General features: G+C 37.9%; 1 protein-coding gene across 1 annotated transcript; it reads left to right on the top strand.

Moving 5' to 3' along the window:
* The first annotated feature begins 679 nt into the window (after window positions 1-679).
* LOC107838953 (uncharacterized protein ycf36) lies at window positions 680-6,538 on the top strand. Its single transcript, XM_016682249.2, has 4 exons — window positions 680-1,263; window positions 1,559-1,587; window positions 5,480-5,536; window positions 6,217-6,538. The coding sequence occupies exons 1-4, from the start codon at window positions 777-779 to the stop codon at window positions 6,436-6,438; spliced, it is 795 nt and encodes a 264-aa protein (XP_016537735.1). The 5' UTR covers window positions 680-776; the 3' UTR covers window positions 6,439-6,538.
* Window positions 6,539-19,548: the final 13,010 nt, after the last annotated feature.

The following is a 19,548-nucleotide window of genomic DNA, read 5'->3' as shown; positions in this document are numbered from 1 at the left end:
GAATGATCTGTTAGATTGTTCATCTGTTGCATCAGATTTTCATAGTTGTATCAGATTTTAATCTTTTACATCAGATGTCTTCATCTATCGCATAAGATGTTTCATCTGTTGCATCAGATGTTTCATCTATTGCAACACCATTTTTACCAAGATAAACAACAAATCAACCCAGCAACACTAACACATCACACACACACACTAAGAATATCAATTGTGAATAAAAATTACCAACAAATCTGAATCAACAGTACGACAACACGAAAAAGAAATGCCAAAAATTAGTGTTTTATTTAGTTCACATTTCAATACTAGAAAAGTAGTTGGCTCAAGTTCCTCTATTTCTTCATAATCTTTTACCTGTGAAAAAAGAAATGGGACGACGAAGAACTCGAAGTTGTTATCGCCGGAGAAGTCTTTACATTGATTGACGGTTGAAAGTCGAAAGGAAACTCGCATAACTATTTTTCGCCGGAGGTTGAAGTCACCGGGGATTGAAGGGAGAATTTTGCAGAACTATGGGTTGGAAGAGAGTTGAGAGAAACTGTCTCTCTCGAGAGGAGGAGACTGGTTGATTTTGATTAAAGAGGAGTATGGGTTGATTTGTATTTTTGAAAAGATTAGCAAATTTTAAAAATATTAATCAAATCCATAATTAGCTTAATCAAATTTCATATTTGACACTTTAGTTGATAAATATCAGCAATCCTAAGTTCAAAACTTAAAATATAAACTAACTTAAAATCCTTCAACTTTCTCAACTAACTTTTCCATATCAAATGGCCGTGACATTGAGTCTTCACACTGCGAAACCATTTTCAACAAATCAACCTTTCTCTTTTCCTTGTTCCTCAACAAAATATCCGACAAAAATCTACCATTTCCATAACCAAAGTTTTATTGCCAGAATACCCTTTTCTTCTTTCAGAAATAACAACAATCCTTTACCAGAAGCTGACTATCCAGTCCCACTAGAGCAGCAGCCTGTTAACGAATTCAAAGCCCTTTCTGATTCTTTCCCATTTTCATGGGCTTCGGGTGACTTGGTTGAGTACTGTTCCCGTCTATTTGCTACTGGACTTGCCTTTTCCCTCTTTGTAGGCTTGCCCGTTAACTTATTTGGGTCGGCTGGACCCGTACCCGAACCACTTAAACCGTTCTTGGGTGCTGTTTCTGGTGGAATTATTGTTGTTACTTTGGCTGTTGTCAGGATGTATCTTGGTTGGGCTTATGTTGGTAACAGATTGCTCAGTGGCACTGTTGAATGTACTTCTCTTTCTTTCTTTTTATTTTTTGTTGGATTGATGTTTTATTACTCCTCTGTTTTAATTTGTTTGTCCTATTTTGACTTGATAGCTAGTTTAAGAAAGTAAAAAAGTTATCTTGTTGTCTTTTAACATTCCATGTGGGAAGTTGAAAGTAGAGAGTTGCGGCAAATGCAAGAGACATTCTTTTTGAAATGGATTAAAAACTGAAAGTAGGACAAATAAATTGAAAACCAAGGGAGTATTAATTTTATGTCAATTAATCACTTTCTGTTTTGGGTTTGTTTTGGTGATAGATGAAGAAACAGGATGGTATGATGGTCAGGTACTAATTCTTATGTTTTCTTCGACCTATGCATTTGCTTTTGTTATTTATTTGGAAAGTTAGTACCTTTAGCTAATGTGATTGAACTTCGTGAACTAACTCTCTAATGCAATGCTACTTGGCTTTTTTCCAGCACTCTTAGTTGCAGAGAGTATTTTATTTTTTTCTTTTGTGAAAAAATCTGACTTTTATTAGGATTAGTAGTACCAAAAGGTGTCCAGTGCACGAAAAATCCCGTGTTTGCTCAGGGTTTGGGGAAGGCCTGCATTCTGAGAGGGCGTGATGTAGCCCGTGTAGGTGCCTATCCTGACTCAAGCATCAACGACTGATTCTGTAGGTCAAATTCATGACTTGGTCTGAATTTCAATTTGATGACATATTGAGTAGTACCTCTCAAGTTCATTATAGTATAGTCTTGTTATCCTTTTAAAAAATATGCAACATTAGAGGATTAAATTGTGAATCAAAAGAATTAACGACTCTTGATCCATATAACTATTTTCAAATAGGATTCGAAAGATGGAATGAAGCAATGAAAGGTTGTTTGCCCTTCAATTTTACTTCTTAACTGTTACCTTTTAACCAAGGAAAATGGATGTCCCGGACATAGTTTAGCTCCATTCCATCCTGGGTAATGGATGTCCCGGACATAGTTTAGCTCCGTTCCATCCTGGGTAATGGCTGTCTTGTCCTTGATACATTCACCTGCATCGTAGCTAACTATTTCTTGGTCTGAGTGTTGCCCTAGAACACATGTGATAAAGAAATGGACCTTACGCCTAACTCAACCTCAAAAGCTAGCTCATTTGCTCCATTCCATCCTGGGTAATGGATGTCCCGGACATAGTTTAGCTCCATTCCATCGTGGGTAATGGCTGTCTTGTCCTTGATACATTCAGCTGCATCTTAGCTAACTATTTCTTGGTCTGAGTGTTGCCCTAGAACATAGGTGATAAAGAAATGAACTTTGGGCCTAACCAACCTCAAAAGCTAGCTCATGAGGGGAGGATTGCACATGTGATAAAGAAATGGACCTTGGGCCTAACTCAACCTCAAAAGCTAGCTCATAAGGGGAGGATTGACCAAGATCATATAAGGAGACCAAGGACCCTTTAACCTACCGATGTGGGACTCCAATACCCCCGCACGCCCAGGGATGGACATCTGGAGCGTGGACAATATAAGACGGGGGGCCCAACATCGGAAACAATGAACTGGGTGGGCTTGGCTCTGATACCATGATAGAAAATTGATCTTGGGTCTAACTCAACCTCAAAAGCTAGCTCATGAGGGAAGGATTGCCCAAGACCATATAAGGAGACCAAGGATCCTTTAACACACCGATATGGGACTCCAACAACATGTTTAACATAGTGGCTAGAACGGCCAGTCTTGTTTCTTACCAAAATTGTTTTGCTTTCGTGATATTGGTCTGAGTGGTCCCCTATAACACATGTTTAACATAGAGGCTAGAACTGCAAGTCTTGTTTCTGACCAAAATTGTTTTGCTTTCCTGATATTGTAATGATTGATCTTGTTCTTTCCCCTGTTCTGTGGTTACAGAATTGTCTTCTAAAAAAAGGGGCATCCTGGTGCACTAAATCTCCCGCTATGTGCCGGGTCCGCGGAATGGCCCCACTCTTCCCCACCACAAGGGTGTATTGTACGCAGCCTTACCTTGCATTTTTGCTAAAGGCTGTTTGAACCCATGACCTCCTGGTCACATGGCAGCAACTTTACTATTTACTCCAAGTTTGTACATCATAAATGTTGCACCAGAAAGCCAAAACTATATGCATCTGAACTTTAACAGTTGTACAGGGGTCTCTTTTCCTTCAAAACATCCCGAGTTTTAGTAGATGTTTGGCCATGAAAACCAAAATTTGCAGTTGGAGTTGTGTTTGGCCATGAATACAAATTGGAGTTGTTTTTAACTTTTTGTGAGAGGTGAAAGTGAAAAAAGTGAAAACAAGTTTCACTTATTTTTACTTTTCCAAATACAACTTGAAGTTATATTTGGAATTCTTATGGTCAAACACCACTTTTGGAATGAAGTGAAAAAATTTTCTAAGAACAAAGTAAAAAATTCTCATGGCCAAATGTGGCCTTAGATAAACTTGTCTTCGGAAAGCATAATGCTTTTGTAGGAGGAAAGGCAGATTTTGGATGCAACCCTTAAAGCTGGCAAGTTAGTCAATTCAATTCTCTAGATATGGATGTTGGAGTTCCTATGTAAGCTAGAAGTATAGCAGGTCTATGATCAGGTTAGTCGGAAATATTCTTATATGCCCCTTATTGAGAATCCCACATCTGGGATTATACTGGGCATGCTGTTGGTGTTACTCCTTGTTGAGAATTGGATTTGGATTGAAGTGGAAACATTGGATCTTGTTTATCTCTAAGGCAAGATTTCTATCATGATTAACAGGGAACCTCTTAATTTCTTTGGAAGTAATAGGGGGGTCAATGGTTACATTGGAGAATGTAAAACTGTTTGCCTCACCTCCTGTTCTTAAAATATACTCTGTTTTTCAGTTATCTGTATATGTTGAAGATCCGATTCCTATTCAGAACTTTAGAATGAGTTGAACAATTTTCAGGCCTGGAAATCAACTTAAGGAAGTCAGAAATTGATTCCAGTGGGACTCCTCCAGAATGCTCAGGATTTTCCTAGCAGTGGGGTTGTGGGGTGGTCTCACTATCCACAAAATAATTGGGATTTCCGGTTCGAGGGAAGTTTTAAGATTTAGATCTCTAGAGGCTTGTGATTGAAAGATGAGAGAAAAGGTTGGAAAGGTGGAAACGCATTATTCATTAACTATCCTTTCTAATTTTCCACATATTATATGCCATTGTCCTGAATTACATGTACTGTTGGATTTGGAATTCGTCGGTTTTTGTCTTTGTCTTTCAAACAAGACTCTTGGGAAAATTAAAAAAAAAATGGATGTGGAAGTTGTCAACGAGGAAAATGCATTATATAGGATGTGAATTCTCAACATACATTTTGCTTATGGTTGGTTGGAAATGAAAATCATTTCTGTTTTTGTTAGAACATTTCATCTTTGAAATAAAAACAAAATTATTTTTCTCCACTTCTTTGTTCACTTCCTTTTTTCCTTTTGCAGCTGTTGCGTTCTTTAACTTACTGATTTTCCTTGGGATAACTGACTAATTATCATCAGTTACTGTACTTTTTCTGACTATAAAAAAGAACATCTTCACCTTTATCTTGTCATGCTAAATTAACAAAGGCACAGAATTGCGGATGATGTGATTTTGAAAAATGAAGTCAGACACTTTAAAAGAGTGCTATTAAAAGAAAACAGCACCGTTTGACTGGAGACTAATTTGGAAATCTAAGGACATCACAATCAGTAAAAAGAGAGAAATATTAGAGAATTCTAAAGTGGCAGGAAAGTGTTAGTTTAATAGCTCCTTTCATATTTTACTGTACAACACATGCATTAGAGCATATCTGTGAGCAACATATAAGGTGACTGAGCGTTTTTTTTCGTCTTCAGATTATAGTGAAGCCGATATTACAGATCTGTTGTATATATGTTGCCAAATTCCCATGGAGTCTATTGATTCAACGAGAGGAAAGACTGTAGAAACAGCTATCTTGAATTGAATGGAAGCATATATAGCTTAGGCTAAATGCTGATTTCATCGTAGCATTTGCTTGTGTTAGCTATTTTTGGATGAGAAATTTTCCACATCCTTTGGTACTTGAAGGAGACTTTTTCTTGCACAAATGGGTGAAGGAATATCCTAGGCTAAATGCTGATTTCATGCATGTAATTTGCTACGATTACTAAGCTAGTCTTTAGCTAATTATGATGAGAATATTTCCACCTCCTTTGGTATTGAAGGGAATTTTTCATTGCAGATATGGGTGAAAACTCCTGAAGTTTTGGCACGGGACCGCCTTTTGGGTTCTTTCTCTGTAAGTAATTCAAACTTGGTCAAGTTATTTGATAAACTATTTTGGTGTGCAACAACGTTATGGTATAATTTCTTTTTCAATTATAAGATATTCAAAGACCGAGTAAATTGGTCTGGTGCTTGTAATTACTAGTCAAAGTTGTTGCTTGAAATATGATGCATTAGTTATGCAGCAATAGCTATTCGGCTGGATTTTTCTGATGGACGATGTTCCTTTTTGGACGGGCTTATAACGGTTGACTTGTGACTTATTTTTGTTATTTTGGTTAAAAACACTTTTTTATCATACCCGAACACTACACAAGTGCTTAAAAGCTATTCTGGCTTAAAAGCACCTAAAATAAGTCGATCCAAACAGGTTCTTAGGCATCTTCTAGTAAGGATGGCAAATCTTAGTAATTGAATCAGCTGATCTTGTTCCACGCACTGTCAAGCCCACAGTATGGAATTTTTATACCCTATTTAATTTATCACAGCTCAATACAAAAGACTCAATTACTCATAATTCCTGTAATTAAGTGACTCTAAGCCTTTGAATGAAAGAAAGATGCTTCGAAGCTGACGGCAACCTAATATGGGGAAAAGTTTTCAGCTTAAAATTTATTCCAGTGGGACGGAAATCTTGCTGAGTGCGAACTGATTGAATTGTGAAGTGACTACACTTTCTGGCCTACTATGCAGGTGAAGCCTGTCCTGAGTAGATTAAAGAACACCTTGGTGGTTCTTGCAACATCATTGCTTGTGTGTGTCCTTGTTTTTGTCAATATTGAGACCGGCCCAAAGGCTAGCTATATACCATCAGAAGAAGCTGGTGGTAGGTCAGTACCAGGAGTCTACAATGATGAGTCTGCAAGATCATTTGAACCAGCTGCATTTTGTGGTGGTGAACCTGCTGATCCTTAATTCATAATAACTGCTAGGCATTCTTAATCTACTTCTGTATATGGTACCATGTAACCTCACGTATACAGTAATAAGTTAATGTATGTTCTTTCTTTCTCCATCATCCTGTTTCGCGAAATGCGTCAATTTAGGTTATCAAAAAAAAAAAAAACAATTTAGTTAATTCTCATGCTATTTTTCTTTATGAAAACTTTATTTTCTTGAAAAAAAAGGGGGGGGGGGGGGGTACTGAAGTGCCTGCTATGTGCAGGGTCTGGATAAGGGCGCGATCACAAGAGTCTATTATATGCAGTCTTATATTGCATTTCTGTCAGAGATTGTTGAACCCATCATATGACAACAACTTTACTAGTTACTCTAAGAAAACTTGTTTTCTTGATTAAACAATTTTTCTAATGTTAGATCACCTTCAAGTGCTGACAATATTCTCTCTGAAAAAAGAAAATGATTATACTCAGATAAATTTTATTCAAATTAAATTTGAAATATATTGGTCTTAATAAATGCAATGAATTAATTATTTAAATTCAATTAAATATGAATTTGATTAAAGTTCAATTTTCGTTGGGCTAGTTCATTGATTTTAGCTACCAATGATGAACCCACTTTGCTAAGCTCAAGATGTTATCTTATTCTAGAAGCTTGATTTGGTGCCACGTATTGAATGACGTGACATGCCAAGTCACGTAAAGGAGCCAATATAATTGTGCCACATCAAAATGATGCAGTAATCAAATCAAAAGCCCATAAAAAGATGTCATGTCACATAAATCTGATTGATCAAAAGAAATTCTCCTTCACCATGACTCTTTCCTTCCTACAACTATAAATAAGGGTCTTATAATTCAGAAATAATCAACAACTCTAACAAGAAGTAAGAGAAAGCTCGCAGACAAACATACCAGACTTCTCTGCAAGCTACAAATCAAGCATTTAAGTTCATCAAGATTCAAGATCAAGACCATAAGATTCAAGAACGAGCCCAAAAACCCTTGAATTCAAGTATAAGTCAAGATCAGATTCATAAATCAAGCTCAAATTTAGGATCAAGCTTGAAGTCCTTGAATTTATATTTGAAAAGACAATTCAGAGGATTCACAGAGATTGTAACACTCACATATTGATGATTGTTGCAATATTTTTTTTTCCCAATTAATTTTTTTTTACTCGAATCTTATTGTCCGACAAATTCTGGCACACCCAGTGGGACGATCTCTACCTCTCATCTCGATTTTTCCAACTTTAAAATTTAAGAACACTGAAATGACTTCCAAGAAGGCCAATTATCAATCAACTACTTCCAAGACTGTTGATTCCAAATTCTCTATTGAAGTAAAGAGCATCCTTGGTGTTACTTTTGTAAGCTTTGGAGCTGCCATAAGGAGAAAGGCCAACATGCTAGGACAATAACACATCAAGTGTCATCCGCGTCAACTCTAATTTTTGGATCTTCAACCCCAAAAGGAGCGAGGTCCCATTCAAGTTCTTTAGAAAAAAGGAAGCAATGTGGCAGAGTCACTTAAGAAGACTTTGGCTCTACTTGAGCACTCTGGTTAAAAATACGCTGCCGCAAAGAATGGTGGTCGTTCAGCCAACGCATCATCTTCATTTACACCGCATAATCTGAGCAGTTCAAAGATCAACTTATGCGATAATCCGTGTTACTCTCCAACATCTCTAGTTCTCATGCAAGTAACAGTAACTAACACCCCAACTATGGAGAAGAAGTTTGCAAACCTGAGAAAGGCAATTGAGGGTTTGACCAAATATGTGCAAAATCAAGACGCTCAGATTGATAAATTGGTGGATAGGATATATGACTTAATAGACTGAGAGTCTAGCCATGCACCTATAAAAGCTCTAGAGGTTTACGAGACAGAACATCTTGTAAAACAAACATCACCGGCTAAGGAGGTACAAGTTTCATTTAAGGGAATGATCCTAATTGATCAATTGAAAGATTTCGTTGAAGGGATCCTCAAATACAAGTATGATGTTGTCACCAAATCTTACCTGGCACACGCCAGGCCCTACACTGCAAGGATTGATAGCCTCAAAATGTGTGTCGACTATCAACCCCCAAAATTTTAATAATTTGAGGGTAAAGATAATCCAAAGCAACATGTCGCCACTTTGTAGAGACACGTAATAATGTTGGAACATATGATAACTATCTTGTCAAAAAATTTGTTCGTTCCCTAAATGGAAACGCCTTCAATTGGTAGACGGACTGTAACGCCCTGAGTCTGGTACCCCGGACATTTCACGGTGCTCATAACCCTGAAGGACCACAAGCTAACCCATGACTGGTACCTGCTGCAATTACTGTAAAATAAAACTGAAATTTATGGAATAATAGAATAAACTGCCATAAGGTTTAATACTGTAATAAATTTAAAATAGGATATAACAATACCAAAACTGGAATAACTATCTGAACATGCTATAGTCTGGAAAAAAAAATCTCTAAACTGTCTGAATAAGGAGTTGATGGGACATGTCCCCAACTAACTCCAACTGCTAAAATAAGCTAAGTACTGAAGCATTGAAATAATAAAATAATCACGTCCTCGAACTATGAGGACTCACCACTGACTCTGACTGCTAAAATCTGAACTGCTAAGTGCGATCGAGAACATAAGCGTCCAAAATCTCATAAGTCCATCTGACTGCTAAACTGGGTTACGGCTGTACGAACTGACTCATACTAAAAACTTATTCTCAACTGGAGTTTTTCTCTGACACTCTTCTATAGAGTTCTAGTGGCCTTAGGGGGGGGAGGAAAAATTGGCATGGTCTAAAAACAATAGCTGAATATGAAATTATCATCCTGGCTAAGATTTTATAATATAAGGCGAGGCCTACACATCCTCATCTAGGGTACGGTGACTAAGCCTTATGCACTGCTTCTAAAATTTTCAAGCTTAGACATACCCCTTAATTACTCATTCAACTATACTCTCTGCCTTAGCACAACACATCACTTGACACTACTGAAAATATTCACCTGGGTGTTGAGTACGAATGCATAAATAAGCTACTCATCTATTTAACTGAATGACTGATAACTGAATATTAGGTCTGCAAGACTGAACTGTACTTAGTCTGAATAACTGGATTGAACCTATAGATTATCATGCATAGAAGGTATTAACTAACTGGGTAACGTGAGGTAATGAATGCAAGACTAGTGTATAACATGGTTCTGAAATATTCTGTAAACTGAGGTACTGAAATTCTAATAACTGGGTAACTGATGGCTATATGTTATGGTTGGGAAATCCTGAAACTGAAATGAGTTTCTGATCTGACTGCTGGACTAGGACAGGGACTGAGATTGTAGCTAAGACGATAATTGAGACTGTAACTGTAACTAAGGTTGTAACTGAGACTGAATACTGGTTTCTGATAACTGAGGTTTAGACTGGTACTGAAGTACTGAATTCTGATGTCTAAGTAACTGATAACTAAAAGCCATGGTCTTGTAGGACTATCTGAGTCCTTCACTGAATATTGATTACTGAACTGATGCTATAACCGAGGCCGGAGAGATAGAGCATCAACACCACCGATTCACAAGGACTCTAAACTGAGGGTTTACATGACATAGTCTAAGTTTGGTTGATCACTAAGAGTGAAACATGAGTCATGTGGGCTGAGCATACTGTAAAGCATGACATGAGTGCATGAGTCATGAGCTGCATGACCTGAGTCCAAAGTTCCTGTACTCATGGAACAAGATTCGTAACACTGAGTAAACTGGAACTCCTCATACTAAGAACTGGAAGTGCACATGATTCTATGGAAAATGTGTGAATATAAGCTGTATTCATGGAACTGATACGTAAAACATGCATAAGTATCATGATGATTGTAGTTTAAAACTCTGCACTGAGATAGGGATAGGTCGGGAATCATCTTCCCTTATTGATTTCCAACACATACTAGCAGTACTACTAGAATCTGAAGGCCTGACATTTATGAGATATCATAATCAGACAGTTCCTGTATACCTGTCGGGCTATAATTTACTAACTCAATGGGTGGAGGCTGAGAAAGGTTCTATTAATATTTATTCTGAACTTAAAGTTCGGCTGTTATGCAAAAAGTTACAAAAAACATAGAAGCTCCTGGATCTAATGAGACATAAACACATAAATAAGATATTTGTAACATCCCAGTGACTCCATCAGGAGAACTTTCCTGATCCTGTCGGGAATGAAGTGCATCGAGTCTATTTGGGCGTTGCCCACTGGTGGCACTGGACATGGCACCCTACTGATTCGGGCAACCAGACTAAGCTGAAGGACGACTATGCTGACTTCGTGGACTAGGATTAGGATAGTTTAGGACTCTGTGACCCGACTTGCCACATCCAAAACACACATCACTACCGGCTCTACACACACTCTTATGGTGCTTGCCACAAGTCTGACAAAGAGGATAGGTTCGAGCACTGCTGACACTACCTTGAGACTTAGAGCCTGGTGCCCTATCTTTGTTTCCGTTGCTGAACTTAGGAACTGGAGCACTGGCTGAGAAAGGAGCTAGAACTGAAAACTTCTGACTATACCGAGAACGGTTATCACCCTCTGACCTTGGCTGGGCAAAACTATAGCTACCTGTTATGGCTCTCTTATTTTCTCTCTCCTTCTTCTTGAACTTCTGTTCCTCAATTTGTTGAGCCTTGACCATAAGACTAGATATGTCCATCTCCTTAATCAACATCGCAATCCTGCATTCCTTAACCACTCTACCCGATACTCCAGAAACAAACTTGTTCATTCTAGATCTACTGTGTGCTACTATATGGGGGCATACCTGGCTAGCTGGGTGAACTTGATGGAATACTCTTTTACACTCATGCTAACTTGTCTGAGGTTGATAAACTCTAACACTTTGGCTTCTTTCAGCTGTACGGGAATGAATCAGTCTAGAAAAGCAGTAGCAAACTCTTCCCACTCTATGGGCTCTACATCCATACCCCTGTCTACCTTCTATTTCTTAAACCACGTATGGGCTACATATTGTAGCTGATAGGCAGCTAACTCAGCACTCTCACTTGAAGTCACTCCCATGATATCTATAACTTTCTGTACCTAGTTGAGGAACTCCTATGGATCGTCTTCAGACTTAGAACCTGAGAATAAGGGAGGATTCATTTGGGTGAAGTCCCAAATCCTGGCTGTAGCAATATTGGCCACTGGGTTGGTCGGAACAGTAGTTGGCCGTTCATTCTGAGCTGTAACTGAATTAGCAAGAGTATTGAATGCAGTCCAGAATTCTGCATGGGAAATATGCTCGTCTGGGGGATCTGCCTAAATGGGCCGAGGTTCTGACTGATTTTCGATTCTTTTATCATTAGCCTTTTTGGGAGGCAGGTTATGTAAACTAAAGAGAGAATCAAATTATACAGAGAGTTTAACTGGAGCTCATGATCACTTGTACGACATAAATACAGAAAGAAGGGAAACTGTTCCTAAAACATCTCATAGCCTTCTGTACATAAGTGTGGCGCGCAACACACCTATGCATAAGGCTGTACTAAATGCAGCTTTTTAGACTTCCTAGGACACTATTGAACCTTAGGCTCTGATCCCAAGTTTGTAACATCCCGAGTCTGGTAGCCCAGACACTACACGGTGCTCATAATCTCGAAGGACCATAAGCTAACCCATGACTGGTACCTGCTGTAATAACTATAAAATAATTCTGAGATATACAGAATAATGGGCTGAACTGCCATAAGGTTTAATATTGTAATAAATCTGAAATAGGGTACAATGATGCCAAAACTGAAATAACTATTTCAACATGCTATAGTCTGAAAAAAAACCTCTAAACTGTCTGAATAAGGAGTTGATGGGATATGTCCCCAACTAAATTCAACTGCTAAAATAAGCTAAGTACTGAATCGAACTATGAGGACTCATCACTGACTCTGACTGCTGAAATCTAAATTGCTAAGTGCGATCGGGAACCTAAGCGTCCAAACTTATGGTATAAAACACCATAGCATAAGAGAAAAGTATGCGTCAGTATGTAAGAATGTACTGGTATGCAAAGTAAGGTAGGCTGAATGCACGGGTTCATATGCATGAACTATAACTAACTGAATAACATGAGCATAACTGCGTGAGAATACATGCATGAATACATGAGTTGTAACTGAGGTCATGATAATACTGAATACTAATTTACAGATGTTTAAGTCTATGAATACTGTATAACTGGTAACTGAATGACTTTATCTGACAGTTCTGAATTTGTGGAACTATACAAAGTTTACTAATAACATGGATTACTGATAATTGATGTATTGTTAACTGAAAGACTATTTCTGATAGTCCTAATTCCGATTGAACTAGTTAAGTTTTGTCTGAGTTGAGTGACTGTATATAATAGTCCAGAAATATAAGAAATTATCTTAGTTACTTACTGAAGATTGAGGCTGAGACTGTGGGAGGTAATCATCTAACCGAAATCAAGCACTAATGCAACTAACATGTGTTGTTTCATGTTAAGGATTTCAATCCACATACTAACATCATGGCTATATCAAGCACTTCAAATTTAAGGATTTCAATCCACATACTAACATACAGTCATGAAAATTTAATAAAGATTCAATCTTGGAAGTCATATCATAACATTAACATGTGTACAATCAAGCCCACAACTTAGAATTCAAAATTCAAATTTTGAAAAAGGTTTCTTGAGCTTCAAGGGTGGAAGGGACCCTTGGATGAACACTTTACATACCTTGTTTAATGATTTCTTGAAGATTAGTAGAGGAAAGTTTGAGTTCTTGATTTGGAATTAATCACCTAGAGTTTTATTGATCTTGAGAAATTGTGAGATAGTAAATGTATTTAACCAAAAAGGGGCTAAGTTTTGTGTTATAAGGGATAAAGGTTGGGGGGGGGGGGGGGAAACCTAATTACCCTTAAGGACGCGGTCATTTAATGACTGAAAATTGGGAACCGACGTGGTTGTCGATGCACCATCGATGCGACACTCGACGTGTCGCGCCATAATCATGTCGTGTCTTAGGAGTTTGACTCTGGCAACCTTTAATAATATTAACCAATGTGATAGGCGATGCGGCGCGCCAAGATCACGTTGTTCCACTATTTTGGGATTTCAAACGTGGTCTAAACGCGGTCTAATAAATCCAAAACTTATCCAGGAACACCTATTGACCTTCCTGATCATGAATTAACAATTATATAAACCACTAAAGGGCATTAAGGTTGCGAAATAAAATTGCCAACTTTCGTAGGCTAAAAATAAACTATGTACGGAAACTTATCTAAAATCTTCTAAGCCTGGGGCCCTTTGACAAGCTTAAAGGACTGAATTAAGCTAGGACTTTTGCGGGGTCTCACAATATCTCCCCTTTGGGAACATTCGTCCTCGAATGAGACTGACTGGGATGGGGGAAAGGATAAGCTAAAGTACATATTGAACATGAACAACTGAAACATGATTTCATGACTGATATAACTGTTAAGCTGAGTTTATTATACTGAACATGCATATCTGATGTATGAATACCTGACTCATGATTGCATGACTGGGATTATCGATAAGCTGAATTTATCAAGCTAAACATATATATCAGATGCATAAATACATGATTGAACTGACACATAAATGCATGAGTGAACATGCAATGGTAATTGATACCAAGTTTATAATAGAAATCTGACATAAAACTGAATGAGTTTATGGAAAGCTGTTACCTTAAACTGAAAATATAGATGAACCTGAGATCATTTACTAAACATGCATGAGAGGAAACATGAGAACATATTTGAGATTAAAACGTGACACATGAACTGAACATCATGAACTAAACTGAACTGAACATCATGAACTAAACTGAGTTTTTGAATACATGTCTTACGGCTAAGATTTGAATTTAAGGGTCAATCTATGAGTACCCCTTGCTCCAGGCTGGATTCGTTGCATGAAAAGGGAATGACGTATTTTGAGTCATAAAAGTTCGAGGGATTATAGTGTATCTCCCCCTAGGGAAAATACGTCCACTGATAGATACTGACTTGGCTGAGCTATTGACGAAGGACTAGAACGATGCATAGGGCACCTACTAACTGAATCGTGACTGCATATCTGGGATCTGGAACCTGGTTGGTCCATCTTAGAATGTTTACACCCATTCACGAGATTTCAAATAACGTGAATAGATGGAAAATGGGAAACCATACAAACTCATCCATCTGACTACTAAACTGGGTTATGGCTGTACAGACTGACTAATACTAAAAACTTATTCTCAACTGGAGATTTTCTCTGACACTCTTTTATAGAGTTCTAGTGGCCTTAAGGAGGGAGGAAAACTTGGCATGGTCTGAATACGACAGTTGAATATGAAAATATCATCCTGGCTAAGATTTTGTAATATGATGCGAGGCCTACACATCCTCATCTAGGGTACGGTGACTAAGCCTTATTCTCTGCATCTAAAATTTTCAAGCTTAGATATTCCCCTCAATTACTCTTTCAACTATACTCTTTTTCTTAGCACAACACATCACTTGAGAATACTGAAAATATTCACTTGGGTGTTGAGCAGGAATGCATAAATATACTACTCATCTGATTAACTAAATGACTGATAACTAAATACTGGGTCTGCAAAACTGAACTGTACTTATTCTGAATAATTGGACTGAAACTGTAGAGTATCATGCATATAAGGTATCGACTGACTGTGTAACATGAGGTACTAAATACAAGACCATTCGTATAACATGGTTCTAAAATATTCTGTAAATTGAGGTACTAAAATTCTAATAACTGGGTAACTGATGGCTATATGCTATGGTTCAAAAATCCTGAAACTAAAATGAGTTTCTGATCTGACTATTGGACTAGGACAGGGACTAAGATTGTAACTAAGACGGTAATTGAGATTGTATCTATAACTAAGACTATAACTGAGACTGAATGTTAGTTTCTGATAACTGAGGTTTAGACTGGTACTAAAGTACTGAATTATGATGGCTAAGTAACTGATAACTAAAATCCATGGTCCTGTAGGACTATCTAAGTCCTTTACTAAACATTGATTACTGAACTGACGCCGTAACCGATGCCAGAGGGATAAAGCATCAACACCATCGATTCATGGAGGACTCTAAACTGAGGGTATACATGACATAGTCTGAGTTTGGCTAATCACTAAGAGTGAAACATGAGTCATGTGGGCTAAGCATATTGTAAAGCATGACATGAGTGCCTAAGTCATGAGCTGCATGACCTGAGTTAGAAGTTCCTGTACTCATGGAACATGATTCATAGCACTGAGTAAAATAGAACTCCTCATACTAAGAACTGGAAGTGCACACGATTCTATAGAAAGTGTGTGAATATAAGTTGTATTCATTGAACTAAGACGTAAAACATACGTAAGTATCATGATGACTATAGTTTAAAACTTTGCACTGAGATAGGGATGGGTCGGGAATCATCTTTCCTTATTGATTTCCTACACATACTAGCAATACTATAAGAATCTGAAGGCCTAATATTTCTGAGATATCTTAATCGGACAGTTTCTGTATACTTGTCGGGCTATAATATACTGACCCAATGGGTAGAGGCTGAGAAAAGTTCTGTTAATATTTGGTCTGACCTTAAAGTTTGAATGTTATGCAAAGAGTTACAAAAGACATAGAAGCTCCTAGATCTGATAAGACATAAACACATAAATGGGAGATTTGTAACATCCCAGTGACTGCATTAGAAGAACTTTCCTGATCCTGTCGGGACTGAAGTGCATAGAGTCTATTTGGGCATTGCCCACTTGTGGCACTGGAAGTGGCACCCTACTGATTTGGGCGACCGGACTGAGTTGAAAGACGACTATGCTAACTTCGTGGACCAGGCTTAGGACAGTCTCGAACTCTGTTACCCGACTCGCCACATCCAAGACACGCATCACTACCTGCTCTACACACATCCTTATGGTGCTTGCCATAATTCTAACAAAGAGGATGGGTTCGGGCACTGCTGACACTTCCCTGAGACTTAGAGCCTGGTGCCGTATCTTTGTTTCTATTTCTGAACTTAGGAACTGGAGTACTGGCTGAGGAAAGAGATGGAATTGACAACTTCTGACTGTACTGAGAATGGTTACCACCCTCTGACCTTGGCTGGGCAAAACTATAGCTACCCATTCTGGCTCTCTTATTTTATCTCTTCTTTTTCTTGATCTTCTGCTCCTTAATCTGGTGTGCATGGACCATAAGACTAGATAGGTCCATCTCCTTAATCAACATCAAAGTCCTGTATTCCTTAACCACTCTACCCGATATCCCAGAAACAAACTTGTTCATTCTAGATCTACTGTCTGCTACTACATGAGGGCATACCTGGCTAGCTGGGTAAAATTGAGGGAATACTCTTTCCCACTCATGTTACCTTGCCTGAGGTTAATGAACTCTAACAGTTTGGCTTCTTTCAGCTCTACGGAAAAGAATCAGTCTTGGAAGGCAGTAACAAACTCTTACCACTCTATGGGCTCTACATCCATACCCCTGTCTACCTTTCATTGCTTAAACCACATATGGGATACATCTTGTAGCTGATAGGCGGCTAACTCAGTACCCTCACTGAAAGTCACTCCCATGATATTTGTGACTTTCTGGACCTGGTCGAGGAACTCCTGTGGATCCTCTTCAGACTTAGAACCTTAGAATAAGGGAGTATTCATTCGGGTGAAGTACCGACTCCTATCTATAGTAATATTATCCACTGGGTTGGTCAAAACAGCAGTTAGCTATTTATTCTAAGCTGTAACTAAATTAGCAAGAGCAGTGAACGCAATCCTAAATTCTGCATGGGAAATATGCTCGTCTAAGGGATCTTCCTAAATAGGATGAGGTTCTGACTGATTTCTAGTTCTTCTTTTATTAGCCCTTTTAGGAGGCATGTTCTGTAAATGAAAGAGAAGTGGATTAGATGAAGATTTTAACTGGAGATCATGCTCAATCGCATGACATGAATACTGAAAGACAGGAAACTATTCCTAAAATATCTCATAGCCTCCTGTACATAAGTGTGGCGCGCAATACACCCATACATAAGACTATACTAGATGTGGCTTTTCAAACTTCCTAGGACACTGTTGAACCTTAGGCTCTGATACCAAATTTGTAACGCCCCAAGTATGGTAACCCGGACGCTACACAGTGCTCATAATCCCAAAAGACCACAAGCTAACCCATGACTGGTACCTTCTATAATAACTGTAAAATAATACTGAAATATGCAAAATAATGGGCTAAACTTCCATAAGGTTCAATACTGTAATAAATCTGAAATAGGGTATAACAATACCAAAACTAAAATAACTGTCTGAACATGCTATAGTTTGAATAAAAAACCTCTAAATTATCTGAATAAGGAGTTGATGGGATATGTCCCCAACTAGCTCTAACTGCTGAAATAAGCTAAGTACTGAAGCCTTAAAATAATGAAATAATCATGTCCTCAAACTATGAGGACTCACTAGTGACTCTGACTGGTCAAATCTGAACTGCTAAGTGCAATCAGGAACTTGAGCATCCGAGCCTATGGTATAAAACACCATAGCACAAGCAAAAAGTATGTGTCAGTACATGAGAATATACTGGTATGCAAAGTGAGGTAGGCTAAATGCAAGGGTTCATATGTATGAACTATAACTGACTGAATAACATGAACATAATTGCATGAGAATACGTGCATGAATACGTGGACTGTAACTGAGGTCGTGATAATGGTGAATACTGAATCTAAATACTAATTAACAGATGTTTAAGTCTATGGATATTGTATAACTGGTAACTGAATGACTGTATCTGATAGTTCTAAATATGTGGAACTATATTGAGTTTACTAATATCATGGATTACTAATAACTGATGTACTGTTAATTGAATGACTATTTGTAATAGTTCTAATTCTGATGGAACTAGCTGAGTTCCATACTAAGCTGAGTGGTTGTATATTAGAGTTTTAAAATTCAAGGAACTATTTGATTTCCTTACTGAAGATTGAGACTGAGACTATGGGAGGTAATCATCTAATCGACATGCCCCATAACTAAACTAGTAGGGTCCAACCTTTGACCCCAGTTGGAAGGGTATCAATACTGTGCCACGGGTAAAGACAAGTTGTGAGTTAACTCTCTGCTGATAGGGAGCTCTTCCATTATCCCCTCACTGGTAGGAGAACTCGAATGAGATGTATTAACCCTAGACTTGTAGGGATATATCTCAACCTACGCTGGCTACATAGTTCTTGAATGTAAGGATTACTTCTAAGGATCACACCCTCTACTAACTGACAGGTGAGCCCTCATCCCTGGGTTTACTTGGTGCTAAATCCTACTCCAACTGAATAGACACTGAACTGCTTTCCTAGTTCACACTATACTTGACTGAACTGTTACTAATTGTACTATTTAACTAAACTGAGTTTACTAAGTTTTATTGACTGACGAAATACTTCTGAGTTCTTTTAACTGACTGAATTTACTGAGAACTAAACTGAATACTGAATGGGACTAAACTGATACTGGATCTACTGAGCTTTCTTGAGTCATGTAACTGACTGAGTTCTAAAACTTTATTGAGAGTACTACTGATCATGGCTTGACTGAGGTTATCTTAAAAACTGACATTGGCTCTAGGCACATAGCTAAATTATCGGGTATTAAATACCCCCATGACTCGATAGGATGAATATAAATAGGACATGATACTTCTTAAACACATGACCATAGTCAAAAAATTCACAATACAACCATTGAGGGATTTCATAAAGCATTTGCAACTCATAAGCTTACACATGAATAGGAATGCATGCTAACATAACATAATTTCACAAATCCATACTTATGAGCATTTTTCCAAATTATTACAAGACATTGCTTAAGCATGGGATTCATTTTGAACATGTGGGTACATCATGAGTTCATCATTTAGATCATAAATGGGTCATAATGCACAATTCTTATTCACTTAGGCATTTTAACAAACACATGGAAGGCATAACCTTTTCTAGCGCATAAATTAACAACTAATACATCATGGCTAT

Source organism: Capsicum annuum, chromosome 8 (genome assembly GCF_002878395.1).
Source record: "Capsicum annuum cultivar UCD-10X-F1 chromosome 8, UCD10Xv1.1, whole genome shotgun sequence".
Lineage (NCBI taxonomy): Eukaryota > Viridiplantae > Streptophyta > Magnoliopsida > Solanales > Solanaceae > Capsicum > Capsicum annuum.
The sequence above is the reverse complement of the archived record's forward strand: the minus strand, read 5'-3'. Positions and strand labels throughout refer to the sequence as shown.

Bases quoted from the DNA above. Each gene is read 5' to 3' on its own strand.
- LOC107838953 (XM_016682249.2), top strand. From the start codon at position 777: ATGGCCGTGACATTGAGTCTTCACACTGCGAAACCATTTTCAACAAAT. The intron at 1,264-1,558 runs GTACTTCTCTTT...TTTTGGTGATAG, and splicing joins GCTCAGTGGCACTGTTGAAT to ATGAAGAAACAGGATGGTAT. The intron at 5,537-6,216 runs GTAAGTAATTCA...CCTACTATGCAG, and splicing joins GCCTTTTGGGTTCTTTCTCT to GTGAAGCCTGTCCTGAGTAG.